Source organism: Zea mays, chromosome 10 (assembly GCF_902167145.1).
Source record: "Zea mays cultivar B73 chromosome 10, Zm-B73-REFERENCE-NAM-5.0, whole genome shotgun sequence".
Lineage (NCBI taxonomy): Eukaryota > Viridiplantae > Streptophyta > Magnoliopsida > Poales > Poaceae > Zea > Zea mays.
The window spans coordinates 83,203,386-83,215,565 of NC_050105.1; the positions used below are offsets into that span (position 1 = coordinate 83,203,386).

Below are 12,180 nucleotides of genomic sequence, written 5' to 3' on the forward strand. Positions count from 1 at the left end.
CTCAAACTCTGACGACGCCTCCTTCCGTGCCCGTCCGTCCTCTATAAGGGCGCCGCCGAGGAGAGAGAACGATGACTTCAGGTTCTTCCCCCGATCTTCCCCGCTCAGCTTCGCTTAATTGCATTTAAGCCCCTTTGGCACTCATTGCCGTCCCCTCGGCTCCATTTCTTGGAGGTGACCGCAGCTCTCCGGCGGAAGGCGGCGCAGATGGCTTCCGCGGCGACACAGTGCTTCAGCTACTCCTCGTTGCCGGCCACGTGGGCTCTGCGGCAGCGGGGCGGCGGTGCCAGCGTGCTCCGGCTCTCTTCCCGGCGGACCTTCTCGGTCTCCGCGGCGGCCGGGTTCGACAACCAGAACCGCGAGTGGGTGCCCTGTTTCTCTTGAATCCAAGTTCGCTGCTTGGGGTCGGAAACTCTGAAATAGGCGGGTGCCTGGTGGTGTTCGAGAAGTAAAAAGAATGCTCATGGATGGTTGGTTGGTTGGCGGATCGCCGGACTGCAGGTATGTGATCGTCGGGGGAGGGAACGCTGCGGGTTACGCCGCCAGGACGTTCGTCGAGCATGGCATGGCTGACGGCCGCCTTTGCATCGTCTCCAAGGAGGTATCGCTGCTTTGTTCTATTTCAGTCGCTGTTTGTTTCCCATTGCTGCAATGTTATCTGTTGCAAACCTCTGTTAATATTTTGATTTGAACTTTCGAAGGCTATCTGGTAATGTTTGACCGTAATGGTGCTTGTTTTCATGCAGCCAGTTCCACCATACGAGCGGCCAGCCTTGACCAAAGGCTATCTTTTTCCTCCGGACAAGAAACCGGCTCGCCTACCTGTAAGTACACCAACAAAATTTACACCAACAGGCAAAACTGAATCGTGATGGCCAGGTTTAGGACTGCTGAATTGCTCAGTTTTAAGTCAATGCAGTATCTTGCATTCTTCAAATAGTGTACAAGAGATCAGCTTCTTGATGTTAGTTTATTGGCCTTTGTTATGATCTGCTTCAGACCTTCAGTAATCAGAATGTTGCATAAAACTTTTAAGGAAGCTTTGACCTGATAGTCTGTTGTTCATTCCCTCAATTGGAATTTAGAGCTGCACAAACAGGCTCTTAGTCTTAATCTTTTTCTTGTGGTAGGGTTTCCATACATGCGTTGGATCTGGTGGACAGCGACAGACTGCTGAATGGTACAAGGAGAATGGTATAGAGGTAGTGATGATGTTGGCATTTGTGTTCTATGCGCTGTGTTTACTGACACTTTAATCTGAAGCTGTTTGTCCTTTTGTGATAGGTGCTGTATGAGGATCCAGTTGTAGCATTTGATGGCAAAACGCAAACCTTAAAGACTTCATCGGGGAAAGTTCTGAAATACGGCTCACTTATTATTTCTACTGGATGTGAAGCATCGAGGTATACAACTACACTTATGCGAATGAGGTGCATTTAAATGTATGGGAAACCATATTTCTGATGTCATTATCATCATGTCCATTTTTCTTAAACTTTTTCTCCCGAGATTTAAGACATTTTTATGAATTCCTGTTAGGTTTTATGTATGCATTGGATGCACAAGCTTTGTCTACTCACATGGTTACAATGAACCTAAACATTATGCTCTTCTAATACCAAACGTCCATTTTTTTCAGATTACCTGAGAAAATTGGAGGGAAATTACCTGGAGTTCACTACATACGGGATGTTGCTGATGCTGATGCTCTAGTATCCTCATTGGTATGTTCGGTAGATTAATGTAGTAATTGTCATCATTTCTCATCCACCAGAGTTAATGCCATCTCATTTGACAACATCACCTCTTTGATATTTGCAAGGAATTATTTTTTCTTTGCTTATTTTTTGTAGGGAAGTGCAAAGAAGGTGGTGGTTATTGGTGGGGGCTATATTGGCATGGAGGTAGCTGCAGCAGCTTGTGGCTGGAATCTTGACACAACTGTAAGGAGCTACCTTTTTTTTTCAGTTTGATACGCTGAAGCTTGGACTTCTTCCTATATGCCAAAAAGTCACTTCTCTAATTAGGGCTGCTACATGCATAGATTATATTCCCAGAGGACCACATTATGCCAAGATTATTTACACCCTCGCTTGCTAAGAAGTATGAGGAACTGTATCAGCAAAATGGTGTCAAATTCATAAAGGTAATTGTTGCATCAAATATTTGAGTTCATTTATTAGTCTTTTTTCAGTCGATTTGAGTATGAGCATCTTTATTGGTAACCAGGGAGCTCTTATCGAAAAACTTGGAGCTGGCTCTGATGGAAGGGTGTCTTCTGCAGTACTTAAGGATGGATCTGTAGTTGAAGCTGATACAGTTATGCTATTTATTTCCTTCTAATGGTTCATGCAGTAGTACTATACAACTGAAATTATTACTTTTACTGCCAGATAAATTTAAATATCATATTCATTTTTTGATCCACTTCTCTGTGAGAACCAATGTTCTTCACTTCTTCATAGATACAAAATCTTCAACCTTCTGTAGTTACTTATAGACTCAATTTGATAGATTTGTTCACTCGATATTCAATACAAGGGTAGTTGATATATTTACTCATTGTCTCATTCACTTAAGCCCATAAAGTAAAAAAGAAGACAAAAAGTATTTGATATTCTTGTTGTTTTAACAAGATGAAAGGACAGGCCTGACGCAGTGGTGAGAAGCCTTTTCACTGAGCCAAAGGTCCTAGGTTCGATGCAGCCTCTCTGCATTGGCTTGCCTCGGTTATACCTTCCTTAGACCCCACTCATGTGGGAGCTGCCAACACTGGGTTTATCATGTCCTCTTGTTTTAACAAGATTAAGTGCAGGTAATTGTTGGTATAGGAGCAAAACCAGTTGTCAGCCCGTTTGAAGCTGTTGGAGTTAACCCTAAAGTTGGTGGAATAGAGGTTTGTTTCCATGCCAAAGTTAATTAGGCTTATTAAATCTACTGCTCTGCATCATAATAGTTGTTCAAAGTTTCTATGGAACTATTTCCTTTTTCTTTTCTACCTGAGATACTGATTGGATTAATTTGGATTAGCAGCAAACAACACATAAACCCCCTCAAATTGGATCACATTTTAAAGTTACATTTTACCCGTATCAATTTATTGGTTTCTAGCTGTTTCATTGTCGTTCTGTTCCTTCTTGTTGGACGTGCGCTGCTTCATTATATGATGGATTTTAATTTCGATAGTTACTTGCTCAAGTGTTTGGCATCCTGTAAATCACTTGTGGTCTATCCTTGGTCAAGAGAGCTAATTGTGTATATTTTTGTAGGTTGATTCCTTGTTCAGAACTAGTGTACCTGGCATCTTTGCAATTGGAGATGTAGCAGCGTTCCCCCTGAAGGTTGGTAATCATTATTATGTTTTCTATCTTCTGAGGCAAAGTTGGATCCCAGAATATGTTATTTTTTCCCAAACCCATTGCAGATGTACAATAGAATTGCTCGAGTGGAACATGTGGATCATGCTCGGAAGTCTGCGCACCACTGTGTAGAGACGCTCCTAACATCCCAGACAAAAGCGTGAGTTTATGGCAATCAAGTGTGCTTTGTCAGTTTAGCCCCCAATGCTTGTTCTGATCCACCGTTTTGGATGCAGGTATGACTACCTTCCATACTTCTACTCGAGGGTTTTTGAGTACGAGGGAAGTTCGAGGAAAGTCTGGTGGCAGTTTTATGGCGACAATGGTGAGTACCATGACATCCATTTTATACATCACAAGTTGATCCTTGTGATTAAGCTTAAGCATGCATATTCATGAGACTAATGCCCTTGGTTTGTGCTCTGAGCAGTCGGCGAAGCAGTCGAAGTAGGGAACTTTGATCCAAAGGTTGCGACTTTCTGGATCGACTCTGGTAATCAGTAGTTTGGAGTACATTTCGATTCCTCTCAGTTATGCTTAACCATAGCATGACGATTCCGCCTTGTCGTAATTGTAGATAGCCGGCTGAAGGGTGTTTTCCTCGAGAGTGGAACCTCAGAGGTAATTGCACTTTGCATCGCTTTTGTCTCGAATAAGATCTTGCTAATCTAGGATGGTTTCTTGTTTCTGCTGAACTTACTACCAAGTTATACGCCACATCAAGCACGAGAGATCGTGTGATACTGGACATGTCCATGACGAACTTTCTGCAACATTTCAGGAATTCTCGCTTCTTCCGCAGCTCGCCAAATCTCAGCCTGTTGTTGACAAGTCAAAGCTCCAGGCCGCGACTTCTGTTGAAGATGCATTAGAGATTGCAAGAAGCTCACTCCGGTCCAGTGCCATGGTTTAGCTCTCAGAATCTAGTACTTTCTTGAACCCGAGGCTGTGCGCTGCTCGAGCGGTTCATAGCGTCGAGACCACGTCAGCAATAACGCACAATTACATAGAATCTATTCCCACTGGGGTTGTAACATTCTTCAGTGCACCTGCGTCGGCTATTTCCAGCTTGAAATAAACCTGGTTGCCCTTTGAGGGGTTGATGAGGATGATAGATTGAAGCCTTTATGCTACTTTTTTCTTGATGGTCTTCTGATCACTCATGCATTCATGTTTACTGCTCGACATATAGTTCGTTTAACAGTCCCTCTTTTCCGAAGTTACTGTAAGACGTGTTTTCCCCTATATTCATTATTTTTGCTGTGTATCTAGACATAGGGCTAGTTTGTAAACTCAAATTTCCTTCGGATTAGAGAGGATTGAAGAAGAAATTAGTTTTGAAGGGAATTTGAGTTTTCAAACTAGTTCATAGTATATATGTGAGCGTATGCTAAGTGAAAATTTGTATTTATTAAAAAAGTTAAAACATCGTATACTTTGAAAAGAACATAAATTTGGAATGGAGGGTTTACATAGTAAACTGAGAACGAGGCCAGTAGCTCATCTTATCTACAGACCTTTAGAAGTGTACGCCTCTTGTGCCCACGGAGCATAGGCGACGTTCTTGTCGTCTTGGTATTTGAGCATTTGTCTTGTCGAAACTTGCTGGGAATATGCATGAGAATGCTCTTGCCATCGTCACACCTGACGGAGGACTCTGTTGCCCGACAAGGGCCAAATGACAAACAGAGTAGTCAGTGACTCATCTGAGGTTTCTTGCTGATTGGCTCCTGAGTGCTGACACAAACATTTTGCTCCAGCTCGCATCACATATTCCTCGTCATATTCTCCTAAGGGCACAATTCTCCAATGCGTTCAAATTAACAAATATTCTCCAAATTTGACTCGACATGCTGCGCGCGCACTTATATAGGACTAGGAGTAGCTGAATAACTCTGCAAGATCACCTCGAACACGTGTGCATAGATCATATGAAACTTTGCTTGGAAATTGTGCTCAGCTAGGCAATTAGGAGAAACTATATGCATATATAGGTAGATTGGTGTGGTCAAAGAAGACGAGTTAGAGATGTGTATTTGGAGCTGAGTTGAACCGAGAAATGGCCGAGCACGCCACAACGGGCGTCGAAGAGCAGAGGCAGGTGGCCATCAGCATGTGCTCGGCGCCAACACCCAGCAAGCTGGTGGCGGTGGAGTCGTCGTCCCTGCAGAAACTGATGCTCAAGTCGCCGCCGCAGGCTGACGCGCACGGCGACGAGCAGCAAGGGCGCGAGGTGCCGCTGGCCAAGAAGGTGGCGGCGGAGTTCGTGGGCACGTTCATCCTCATGTTTGCGGTGGTGTCGACCGTCGTGGCGGACGCGCAGCACGGCGGCGCGGAGGGCCTGGTGGGGGTGGCGGCCGCGGCGGGGCTGGCCGTGGTGGCCGTGGTGCTCGCCGTGGTGAGCGTCTCCGGCTCGCACCTGAACCCGGCCGTCAGCCTGGCCATGGGCGTGTTCGGCTACCTCCCGCGCGCCCACGTGCTCCCCTACGCCGCCGCGCAGACGGCGGGGTCCGCTGCCGCCGCGTTCCTCGCCAAGGCCATGTACCGCCCCGCCGACCCGGCCGTCATGGCCACCGTGCCCCGCGTCGGCGCCGCCCAGGCGTTCTTCCTCGAGCTCGTGCTCACGTTCGTGCTCATGTTCGTCATCGCCGCCGTCGCCACCGACCCGACCTCGGCAAGTGCGCCGTAAATTTGACGATGGTATCTATGCCTGCAGTTCTTCAGCCTTGGAAAACGTAAATCTGACGAATGTTTTGTTGATCTTTCAATCCAGAGCAAAGAGCTGGTGGCCATCGCGATCGCGGCGGCGATAATGATGAACGCTCTCATCGGAGGGTAAGTACTGACTAGTGCTGCTAGCTGCTACTACAGAAATCGATACGCATGAACTGGGGCTCCGATCCGACAGATGAACGCTGCGTGTGCATGAGATGCAGGCCGTCGACTGGGCCGTCCATGAACCCGGCGCGGACGATCGGGGCGGCGCTGGCGACGGGGAAGTACAAGGACATCTGGGTCTACCTGCTGGCGCCGCCTCTGGGGGCTATCGCAGGGGCTGCCACCTACACGCTCATCAAGCCCTGATCCGGCCGGCCATCTCGATCACCCGCGCGCGTCCGCAAATATATAGCAGGACCCCTTGTGAAACTGATAGAGGGGTATAAATAGCCTCAAAGGTCCAAACCATAGATGTCCAATAAGCACGAAGCCCGCGAGCCCGGCACGAAGCCCGTTTTTTGGGCCCGGTCCGAGCCCGGCACGGCCCGGTTATATGCGGGCCCGGGCCGGCCCGGCACGAATAAGCGGGCCGGGCTCGGACAGGAAATTAGGCACGGTGGGCTAGCCCGGCACGGCCCGTTTAGCTCTAAGCCCGTTAAGCCCGCTTTTTTACACTAAAACGTGTTTTTCGGCCCGCATAGCCCGCTTTTCGGCCCGCTTTTTTCGTGCTAAACGGGCCGGCCCGGCCCGTTTAGGCCCGTTGCGGGCCGGGCTCGAACAAGGAATTGAGCCCGCGTGCTTAGCCGGCCCGGTTTTTTAATCGTGCCTAGCGGGCCGGGTCCAAAACGGGTCGGGCTTCACCGGGCCCGGGCCGGACCGGGCCGGGCGGCCCGTTTGGACATCTATAGTCCAAACTAGCCTTTAGAACCTCAACTGAAATTTTCATGTAGCTTTTCCACTGCACTGAACAGGTAATGACAAGGTCCAAACTAGCGCCAGTGTCGCATCGGATACGTCCGAGTTATTATTATACTACGAATTTGAATATAGTAAACATACTTAGGGGGTGTTTGGTTTTAGAGACTAATTTTTAGTCCCTCCAATTTATTCTACTTTAGTCACTAAATTGTCAAATATGGAAACTAAAATAGAGTTATAGTTTCCATATTTTGCAATTTATAAACTTAAGTAGAATAAAATGGAGGGACTAAAAATTAGTCCATAGTAACCAAACACTACCTTATCCTATCCAATGTCATGTCCGATGTCATGTCCGGTGGACAAACAGCTTCATATCAACAGCAGCCTGCCCTAGAGCAAAACGCACCTGCTCTACGAGAGGCAGCTTCAAATCAACAGCTGCCGAAGGGGAAAAAAACGTAATGTCTGCATAACGTATTTGAAGAGCAAACCAATAAACCCCCAATGCATCACAAACCATAAAACTACAGTTAACATTTCCATGGTACAGCTTACAGATTCCATGAATGCATGGTGCAGCATTTGTGCAAGAAATGTCAAGTCTAAACCTGATTCCACCATCAGATATCTTGCCTAAGGCTTCCAAGAATACAAAAGCCGTATAACAACAAAAAAAAATGGCTAATAAAGTCGCCTAGTGCATATGCTAAGCTATTGCAAAAACGTCCAGTTCACTGACTCAACTTTCAATAGCTTAAAAACGAGGTTACAGATGTGGAACGGCACATTTTTTTGCTCCAGACCCCTTGCTGTATGTAGTTCGTAGAAGAGTTTATCACTACCAACTCTTTTCATCCAATCATCACTGCAGTTTGCATCAAAATTGCCTATCACACAAGCACGCTGTCCTACGAAGCCATGTGCGATAATCATCTCCTGCTATTGGCTGTTTGAGCCTTGTTCAGGTTTGCAAGCTCCTCAATTAGCTTCTTCTCGTCGCTGCTCAGACGCTTCGGAATCTCAACCTGGACACGCACCAGCTGGTCTCCACGGGCATTTGACTTCCCGAGAAGCGGGACACCTTTCTTGGACATCACCAGAGTTGTGCCTGGCTGAGTCCCTGAGGGTATCTTAAGGTCAACCGTTCCGTCAACAGTGGGGACTTTGACGGTTGTCCCAAGGATTGCATCAATGTAAGAAACCTTGCATGTGTAGAGAATGTTTGTCCCATCTCGCTTAAGAACAGGATCAGAGAGAACATCAATGAAGACATAAAGGTCCCCAGGAGGGCCTCCTCGCCGCCCAGCATTACCCTCAGACCGGACCCTCAGCCTGCTTCCAGAATCCACTCCAGCAGGAACCTTTAGGCTGATCCTCTTTGTCCTTCGCACCCGGCCATCACCCCCACAGGTGTTGCAAGGAGTGGAGAATTCACCGGTGCCACCACAAGTATTGCAGGTGGAGACTTGCTGGAATATTCCAAGCGGTGTTCTTGTGGAGGAGACTACCTGGCCCTGACCTCCACAAGTTTTACATGTGGTTGCCTTTGTACCTGGCTTGGCACCACTTCCGTCGCAGGTGTTACAGCCTTCCAATCTGGTTATCTCAATCTCCTTCTCCACACCAAACACAGCTTCCTTGAAATTGAGTACCAGATTGTAGCTCTCATCATCACCTTGCATTGGTCTGTTCCGAGCAGCACGGCCACCCCCCATTCCACCCATTCCACCAAACCCTTCAAACAGGGACTCAAAGAGATCAAACGGGTTTGAGTAATCCTGTAGGAAACAAAATTGATATGATTAGAACAATTCAATGATCCTGCTGACCAAACTTCTGATATAGAAAACATATAGGAACACTTACTCCTGTGCCCATGCCAGCACCCTTCAGACCTGCTTCTCCATATTTATCATAGATCGATCGCTTCTCATCATCAGACAGAACCTACAGACATCCTTTCTACGTAAGCATAAATAAATGTGTAATCCTACTACCGAAAATGGAATTTGGATTTTGGAGTTGAGTATGAACAGTGGGCCCAACCTCATAAGCATTACTGATATCCTTGAACTTTTGTTCAGCACCAGGATCTCTAAAATAGATCATAAATAGATACTTTCATTATTTGACTGACTAAATGAGAGAGATGTCTAATGTACAAAGAAGAATATACAGGCAGTACAGCTGGCTATAAGCACCCGAAAAGCAACAAAATGATGATGGTGATAGTAGCTGAAAAGTGATTCTCTATTGCAATAGCCAACTCACTTGTTTACATCTGGATGATAGCTCCTAGCAAGCTTCCGATAGGCTGGAAAATAAAAGGATTCAGGACCAACACAGAAAATAAACAATACAACATCATGTTATGTATATCAAATTCATACTCTATTCAGTATCAGGTACTACTACTGACCATGATGCTTTCAAGTTAAAAACTTCTTAGTTTCAGCATTGTAGTTGATATTTTCACCAAAATAAGTAATAAACAGCTAACAGTACCAGCTAATTCAAACTTAAATTTCGTAATAAATCTTGGCTGGGCCTTTGATCTAAAAAAATAAAATAATACCAGCTAAGCAGATGTGATAAGAGACACCAAGGACATCACATCTTAAATTAGATGAAATAGTAACAATTCAGTGCATTTGCATAGTTACCCTCACTATGGAGCCTAATTATGAGTCTGCCTTCCTTTCCCATTTTGCACCAAAACCACTACTGTTTCCGAAATGTTTGCATCGGTGCCCCTATTTTGTTTACAAACAAGGTACAATGGTGCAAAATGAAACAAAGGAGGGAACACTCATAGTAAGGTCTCAGAGTGGGGCCAACCATGCAATTGTATCTTAACAATACAGGCTTTTGCAGAACTGCATTACACTTCTGTGTGCAAAGAAAATAAACCTAAAGTTCAATTAAGCCTAGATTAGACCAAAGAATGCATTTATTTACTTTATATGAAAGAACCTTTGAAGATAAATCTACGCATGCCAGCTTTATGTTTTCAAACTAATATTTTAGGAGTCATTGGCAGTCAGTTTCGAAAGTTTGACTGGGTCGTGTCCAAAACATTGTATAATTATGACCGGAGATAGTAGTTTACAAGTGATATCAATATATCACCATATCTTAAATCAGCGGTTTTGTTTTCAGAAGTGCACTACATTTTTGGAGCAGCATTGAAGTGGAAGTATGGAAGATGAACTTCGAAAAAAAAATCTGGGTTCTAACAAAAGTGACAATTGCAGGTATTTGCATGGCATATTACATGACAACCACAACCAAACATTAACAGCATGATCAACCAAACAGAAGATACCAACCGCTCTTGATTTCAGATTTACTAGCATTTCTTGAGACACCAAGTACACTATAGAAATCCTGTCATTTAAGATTTAAAATCAAATCAGAATGGAAGATATTTTGAAGCAATAAATTAAGCAAAGCAGAAAGACAAAAGAATAGCTCACAGCTTCAGCTCTGACGATAAAACGTGAACCCCTTTTCTGGCGAAATCTTGACGATGGTACATGGTTTAGTTGTTCAGAAGAGGTCTGTGAATGCAAACTATAACTAGGTGATAGCAGGTGTTTACCTCTACCTCTTGAACTGCAGAGACAGTAAAATCAAACTCAGTTTGCTAAGAATTTGTATGTGCATGGTAGAATATATATTTTTTAACATTCGAGTATTTTGTTGTTACGAGTTACAGGATTCTTGAGAAAATATAGAAATGCATCTTGCTCAAGTCCCTCGGCCTTACTATGTCATTAGGCTATATATTTTACATCTTACATTTTAGCTAGCTCAATCTCTTTGTTCATTCCATTGTCAACTTCTTTTCCTTAGTATAAAAACACACTACATAGCCCATAGATTGCAGTCTACTTTGAGCATATGCGAAAAAATGATTAGATGACAAGAACTGATGAAAACCATGGAAGCTAGAAATAAACTGCAGTGGCAACAACATATGACACAGGCTACAGGTTCGCCATGGAACTCCTAAAGTCAACTACATGGTACCTACCAAACAATATCTGAACTGTGCACAAACATACCCAGTTTTTGGTGTCAGGAATCTTGCATCAGAATAGGCAGCCTTTGCGATTGCAGCTGACAAGGATAGCAGCCGAGGCTTTTCACCGAGTTGAGGAACCAAGGCACCGTTGAACTGTACTAGCGCCATATAATGTTTATTACTTGCGTGTAGCCGCTGAAAGATGACAGGGCAAAGTTAAGAGCTTTGCTGCATTAGGTATTCCAGGAATACAAGTGCCAATGACACCAGGCATTGTTGCGTAACAAACTATCCCTAACTACTAATCAAGAAACATAGTTGTAATTCAGAGCCCAGAAACAAATGAGGTCTCACTCGAAATCCCAAAAACAAAACCGAAATTAGCATGCCACAGCGCACGGGCGGACCCCGATAACTTTGGCGATGAAATCAAGGTCGGTAGGTACAATCCATGTACATACATACTCGTAGCAGGGTCAGATCCGAATGAAACAACTTACTTTAGGGTTTGGGGCGCCCCGTACCGCACAGCACGAGGGGGAGAGGGGGAGGCATACGCATACCTGGTGTGGGCACTCGTCTCCGGCAGTGCCGTGGCGATGTGGCGCCGCTGACTGGGCTCGCCCAGTCGACGCCGCCAGAAAAAGGAAGGCCACGGCACGCCGAGAGAGGGGGCAGGGAGAGCTGAACGGGAGAGGAGAAACGAAAGACGAGGAGGGGTGAACGTACCGCGAGCAGCAGGCAGCGACGCTCTCGAGCGTGTCGATGGCGCGGAGGCGGAGGGCGGCTGGGGGAAGGAGATAAGAGGGGGTGGTGAGTGGTGAACCACTTGGAGGCCTCGAGCCCTCGAGGGCACTTCTGGAAATACCTATACCCTTCTCTGTGGATCTCTCATTTTCTTTTCTTTTCTTTTCTTTGAAAATGATTACCCATTTAATTATGTGCATAAGAGTATCTCCAACTAACTCCTAAAAATCACCCCAAAGTATAGTTTTTAGGGACAACCTAAAATTTAGTAGGAGTGGATTTTCTTCTTATCTCCAACAATTTCCCTAAATATGTATTAAAAATTAAACTATATCAGACATCTTTAGCCCTCACGTCTATTCACGAGCTAGGTCATTTTTAACCCAGGTAATCTTTATCGCGTTATTT

At 45.3% G+C, this 12,180-nt stretch overlaps 3 protein-coding genes across 3 annotated transcripts; 2 read left to right on the forward strand and 1 right to left on the reverse strand.

The window, feature by feature from the left end:
- Positions 1-4,491, forward strand: LOC100272772 (uncharacterized). The gene is made up of 17 exons (NM_001147225.1): positions 1-81; positions 185-362; positions 502-601; positions 747-824; positions 1,131-1,202; positions 1,285-1,403; positions 1,640-1,724; positions 1,854-1,943; positions 2,045-2,146; positions 2,230-2,319; positions 2,816-2,896; positions 3,270-3,341; positions 3,425-3,519; positions 3,596-3,684; positions 3,790-3,852; positions 3,937-3,980; positions 4,141-4,491. The coding sequence occupies exons 1-17, from the start codon at positions 72-74 to the stop codon at positions 4,270-4,272; spliced, it is 1,500 nt and encodes a 499-aa protein (NP_001140697.1). The 5' UTR covers positions 1-71; the 3' UTR covers positions 4,273-4,491.
- Positions 4,492-5,224: 733 nt separating this feature from the next.
- Positions 5,225-6,555, forward strand: LOC103642560 (aquaporin NIP3-2). The gene is made up of 3 exons (XM_008665813.2): positions 5,225-6,033; positions 6,133-6,194; positions 6,296-6,555. Exons 1-3 carry the CDS (start codon positions 5,419-5,421, stop codon positions 6,441-6,443), a joined length of 825 nt encoding a protein of 274 aa, XP_008664035.1. The 5' UTR covers positions 5,225-5,418; the 3' UTR covers positions 6,444-6,555.
- Positions 6,556-7,492: 937 nt separating this feature from the next.
- Positions 7,493-11,932, reverse strand: LOC103641303 (chaperone protein dnaJ A7A, chloroplastic). Its single transcript, XM_008664659.4, has 8 exons — positions 11,755-11,932; positions 11,066-11,220; positions 10,475-10,613; positions 10,328-10,385; positions 9,270-9,312; positions 9,045-9,093; positions 8,865-8,945; positions 7,493-8,776 (listed from the first exon to the last, which is right to left on the reverse strand). Exons 2-8 carry the CDS (start codon positions 11,191-11,193, stop codon positions 7,928-7,930), a joined length of 1,347 nt encoding a protein of 448 aa, XP_008662881.1. The 5' UTR covers positions 11,194-11,220; positions 11,755-11,932; the 3' UTR covers positions 7,493-7,927.
- Positions 11,933-12,180: the final 248 nt, after the last annotated feature.